Source organism: Enhydra lutris, unplaced genomic scaffold, assembly GCF_002288905.1.
Source record: "Enhydra lutris kenyoni isolate GAN:26980312 unplaced genomic scaffold, ASM228890v2 scaffoldscaffold9, whole genome shotgun sequence".
Classification (NCBI taxonomy): Eukaryota; Metazoa; Chordata; class Mammalia; order Carnivora; family Mustelidae; genus Enhydra; species Enhydra lutris.
The window spans coordinates 66,070,066-66,075,601 of NW_019154093.1; the positions used below are offsets into that span (position 1 = coordinate 66,070,066).

Here is a 5,536-nt window from a genome sequence, read left to right on the forward strand (position 1 = left end):
CGGTTGCCAAACTGTGGAAAGAACCAAGATGCCCTTCAACTGACGAATGGATAAGGAAGATGTGGTCCATATACACTATGGAGTATTATGCCTCCCTCAGAAAGGATGAATACCCAACTTTTGTATCAGCATGGACGGGACTGGAAGAGATTATGCTGAGTGAAATAAGTCAAGCAGAGAGAGTCAATTATCATATGGTTTCACTTATTTGTGGAGTATAAGAAATAACACAGAGGACATGGAGAGATGGAGAGGAGACAGGAGTAGAGGGAAATTGGAGGGGGAGATGAACCATGAGAGACTATGGACTCTGAAAAACAATCTGAGGGTTTTGAAGGGGCAGGGGTGGGAGGTTGGGGGAGCCTGGTGGTGGGTATTATGGAAGGCACGTATTGCATGGAGCACTGGGTGTGGTGCATAAATAATGAATTCTGTTACACTGAAAAGAAATTAAATAAAAAATTTTTAAAAAATATTTTACTTATTTATTTGACAGAGAATGACCACAAGCAGGGCGAGCAGGAGAGGGAGAAGCAGGCTCTGCTGAGCAGGGAGCCCGATGTTGGACTCCATCCCAGGACTCTGGGGTCATGACCTGAGCCGAAGGCAGGTGCTTAACCTATTGAGCCACCCAGGAGGCCCAAGAGGAAATTTTTATCTCAACAACAAAGTTTAACTCTAAATAATTAGAGGACTCTCTAGCATGTGTGCTGTGCTTAATGTACTCAGAGGCTCAATAAAGACAAATGACCACAGGCAGAGGACAATGGCAAATTCTCTTCAACATCAATGAGCTTGACATCTGAACCTCTCAGTCCTCGGAAGAGCAAATCTCTGGTTCTTCTCTTTAGTCCCCTAACTCAACTCATTCCACTTAATTACTGCCTAAAAGGGCTAAACCCATCAAGTCAGGCTTAGCACAAACCCCATTAGAGTTGTTAGCGGTCATTATTTAATACCATTCTTTGAAAGGGTGAGGGGAAAGCTGAGGGAGAGTGTCTTGCACTCCATTCCTGAAATGTTACCCTATGGACAGCTGGGAAAGGGTTCAGACTGTAGGACACAGGACTACAGCACACGTTAGGCAGAGTACGCATGTTTCTAGTGTCAGAACTAGGGAGGAAGAATGTTACATTTATGTGTGGGGATTCACAGAAAGTTTGAAAAGAAAGGCCTTGGAAGTCACTGAGTGAAAGCTTCTTTTTTGACAAGATGACATAAACGACCCATCACAAGGCCAGTTGGTAGATGCTCAGCTTAGAACTCAGGTGTCCTGAAACCTCACGGAGCATTTTTTTTTTTTTCAATATAGATACTTTTTAAAAAAAAGATTATTTATTTATTTGACAGACAGAGATCACAAGTAGGCAGAGAGGGAAGCAGAGAGAGAGAAAGGGGAAAGCAGGCTCCCCACTGAGCAGAGAGCCTGATGCAGGGCTCGATCCCAGGACCCTGGGACCATGACCCCAGCAGAAGGCAGAGGCTTTAACTCACTGAGCCACCCAGGTGCCCCCTCACCGAGCATTTTTTCCATTAGGCCAGGTTACCATATTCCATACTGAGTTCAGTTTTCAGATAAATGATTTTCACAGTGAAAATTAATTTATTGGGGAGGGGGTAGGAGGGAAGGATGGCTTTTATGGAAAATTTCCCATGCGGAATGATTAAATAAGAGCTTGTGTCAAATTAATTTCCAACATTTGACTGCAAATCTCCACCTAAGACCACAGAATAAAAAGTTCTCAAACAAAGGGCCATCTTTGTCATTGACACTGTGGGTTATTCAGGTTTCTTTCTATCTTCAATATCTACTTTTAACTTGACCATTACATTTTTACCCTCTAACACTTTCATTCCTGAACACAAGCCAAACTCTGGAAAGGAGTTTGGTGATGAGAATAAAATAAAAATGATGACTTAAATGGAGATTTGGGGATCTTCTGTGGATAATTGTCCCACCTTACCACAGAAAAAATGAATTTCATTTAGAATACAAAGTAATTCTCCCAACAAGTGTGAGATGGAAGAGATCAGTCCTGGGTACTGGGAGTATATTCATCCCTTGGAAAAATCTTGCCCACAGAATGCATGAGGCTAGGATGAAATATATTAGGAGCATATTAAATTTTATTTGAACATGGGTGAGAGGGGGAAAAAAGGAAAGAAAAATGAAGCAGGGTGAAAAATAAGGTGATTGAGAGAAAGAGAGAAGAGACAAGACAGAGAAACTTGTTAATTACAGGACTTTCTGAACAAGATATTTTTTTCCTTTCACAAGATAGAAGCTATTGAATAATTCATGCCAAGCGTGGAAAGGCTGCCTTTTCCCTGGGTGATGTATAACTGAGCACGAGAGAGCTTCGTGTGGGTTCACCACATCAGGCACCACTCTTGCTTCTCGAGCTCAGCTTCTGCTTCTGCAGCCAAGCATCTCTGCTTCTGCTCCCTGCCTGCCCGCCCTTCTGGGCTTGCAGCCTGCCACTTGACTTTCCCCAGCCCTGCTGCCAGCTGAGAAGTCTCCCTGCAGCTGCTGATTTCTGCCTAGGACCATGTGTGTGGATGCTGCTTGGGAGAAGCCAGCCCTGGCTCCTGGCACTGATCCCAGCTGAGTTTCTCCTGTTGATTTTGGGACCACAGATGCTGCTGTGAGGAGGTATTTCCCGGCATCCCTGCCTCTGCTACTGCCAGCTAAGGATCAGCCCCAAAGTAAGGTACGCCCCTCAACCCCTCTCCCCTGGCATTTTCCCCAGCTGGGATATCTCTGCTTTGTCCTGGAAACTAGGGGCTCTATCTGGCAATATTCCCAACTGTGTGCGCGTGTGCATGTGCATGTGTATGTGTGTGTGTGCATGTATGAGTGTTTGGGGGGAGAAGAGGAGACTCTTGGTATTGCTCTGTCCCGGGCTTGGGCTTCCCTGGTGCCTGCCGAATGCAAAGAGGCCTTTCCCCTCGCACTGGAGACATTTCCGAGGCAGGCACCTGTCATCTGCCACCCCCGTCCTCCTCGAGCTCCCTCTCTCCCCCTCCCCCAGCCCATTATTCTGCTTCAGCCTTTTGTGTCGGTGGCAGAGGCTGAAGGGCTGTCTCTGTCCTCCCCGCAGGCGGGTGTCAGGATGGGCCACGCTGTGAGAAGCTGATGCTAGCAAGCGAGGTGTGAAGAGTTGGCCAGAATGACCAACTCCTCCTCCACGTCCACCTCCTCCACCACCGGGGGATCGCTGCTGCTGCTCTGCGAGGAAGAGGAGTCGTGGGCGGGCCGGCGCATCCCTGTGTCCCTTCTGTACTCGGGCCTGGCCATCGGGGGCACGCTGGCCAACGGCATGGTCATCTATCTCGTGTCGTCCTTCCGAAAGCTGCAGACCACCAGCAACGCCTTCATCGTGAACGGCTGCGCGGCGGACCTCAGCGTCTGCGCCCTCTGGATGCCGCAGGAGGCGGTGCTCGGGCTCCTGCCCACCGGCTCGGCGGAGCCCCCCGCGGACTGGGACGGCGCCGGCGGCAGCTACCGCCTGCTGCGGGGCGGGCTGCTAGGCCTGGGGCTCACCGTGTCCCTCTTGTCCCACTGCCTGGTGGCGCTGAACCGCTACCTGCTCATCACCCGGGCGCCTGCCACCTACCAGGCGCTGTACCAGCGGCGCCACACGGCCGGTATGCTGGCGCTCTCCTGGGCGCTCGCCCTGGGCCTCGTGCTGCTGCTCCCGCCCTGGGCGCCGCGACCCGGCGCCGCGCCCCCGCGCGTCCACTACCCGGCCCTGCTGGCCGCCGCGGCGCTGCTGGCGCAGACGGCGCTGCTGCTGCACTGCTACCTGGGCATCGTGCGCCGCGTGCGCGTCAGCGTCAAGCGGGTCAGCGTCCTCAACTTCCACCTGCTGCACCAGCTGCCCGGCTGCGCCGCCGCCGCCGCCGCCTTCCCGGGCGCCCCGCACGCGTCGGGCCCCGGGGGTGCGGCGCACCCCGCGCAGGCCCAGCCCCTGCCGCCCGCGCTGCACCCGCGGCGGGCGCAGCGGCGTCTCAGCGGCCTGTCGGTGCTGCTGCTCTGCTGCGTCTTCCTGCTGGCCACGCAGCCTCTGGTGTGGGTGAGCCTGGCCAGCGGCTTCTCGCTGCCGGTGCCCTGGGGCGTGCAGGCAGCCAGCTGGCTCCTGTGCTGCGCGCTGTCCGCGCTCAACCCCTTGCTCTACACGTGGAGGAACGAGGAGTTCCGGCGCTCCGTGCGCTCCGTCCTGCCGGGTGTCGGCGACGCGGCGGCCGCCGCCGCTGCTGCCACGGCCGTGCCCGCGGTGTCCCAGGCGCAGCTGGGCACCCGCGCCGCCGGCCAGCACTGGTGACCCGGCCAGGGCCCACGGGAAACAGGGATGCCGGCTTCTAGCGTCCTTGGTGGGCATCGCCTCCTTCCCTTGTAAAGTACCCCCTGTCTGAACGAAGACTCCTGCAGGCCAAGCCCGATAAATCGGTGTGAAGATTTCGCCTTTGACCCCAGTGGAATACCTGGGAACCGAGGTCTCTCCCTAAATGGGGTCCCCGAAGTCACTTTGAACAGCCACCTGGTTTTTAGCCTTTGTTTCTGTGTTTTAGAGAAACCCTAAAGTCGAAACACCGGAAACTTCAAGAACTTGTTACCCTGACATTTTAAAAGAACAGGTTAATTTATTTCAGCACTGTTTTTGAAAAGAGCTTTGATAACGTATTACCCTTCCCACCTTCATCGTCTTATAATATAGACGAAGCGCCTCGAGTGTGCATAAGCCAAAGGAAATAATATTGATGAAGGAAATAAGATATAAGAAGTATTTAAAAAGTAACTTATCTTTGATGATGCTTCTCTTATGATTTAGCCTTTGTATGAACCCGGAGAATGAAGCCACAGACGTGCATACCAGTAGGAGCTGCCATTAAGACTTCAAGCCCTTTATTCTTAAAAGGGTTTTTATAAAGTCAAATCATTGCCGAATGAAATAGAATCTTAGCCAGTGAGAAAAGAGAAAACAGATCTATTACTTTACACCTGTTTTTGCACTTCTAAGAGTGAACATTGGCATTAGGCGTTAAAGTGAAAATTTCCCCTTGTGCTGATTGATGGCCTGAGCCAGCCATGGAATTTTGAAAACAAATAAGGAGGTTATCTGTTTTAGGTACCAGTTTCATGTTTTTATAGCATGCACACTTGTTGCTACCTTCATTTTGTAATCAGTTTACTTGCCTTATGAGTGTGATTGCAGCTTTGAACACTCTGTACTATAATAGTTGCTAAGGAAAATAAGTCCTTCTGTTTTCTCTTTAACATTTAAAATATCTCAATGCACATGATATAATTAAACACTAATGATACCATGACTGCATAGCTAATCTTAGCCGCTATTGCATGCTCCTAGATGCTAGAACTTACTGGGCATGTGGTATATACTAAAGCAATACCCATTAGACAAGGACATTTTACTTCTTCCAGACACCAGAAGAAGTGACCTTCAATTATTTGAAAAGAGACACGGAGATACCCTGGCTACTTACGGTTCTTGTCTTGACCCAATTTATGAGAAAC

At 50.7% G+C, this 5,536-nt stretch overlaps 1 protein-coding gene across 1 annotated transcript; it reads left to right on the top strand.

The window, feature by feature from the left end:
* Positions 1-2,407: 2,407 nt before the first annotated feature.
* On the top strand, positions 2,408-4,435 carry LOC111143453 (G protein-coupled receptor 88). The gene is made up of 2 exons (XM_022497210.1): positions 2,408-2,711; positions 3,102-4,435. Exon 2 carries the CDS (start codon positions 3,171-3,173, stop codon positions 4,323-4,325), a length of 1,155 nt encoding a protein of 384 aa, XP_022352918.1. The 5' UTR covers positions 2,408-2,711; positions 3,102-3,170; the 3' UTR covers positions 4,326-4,435.
* Positions 4,436-5,536: the final 1,101 nt, after the last annotated feature.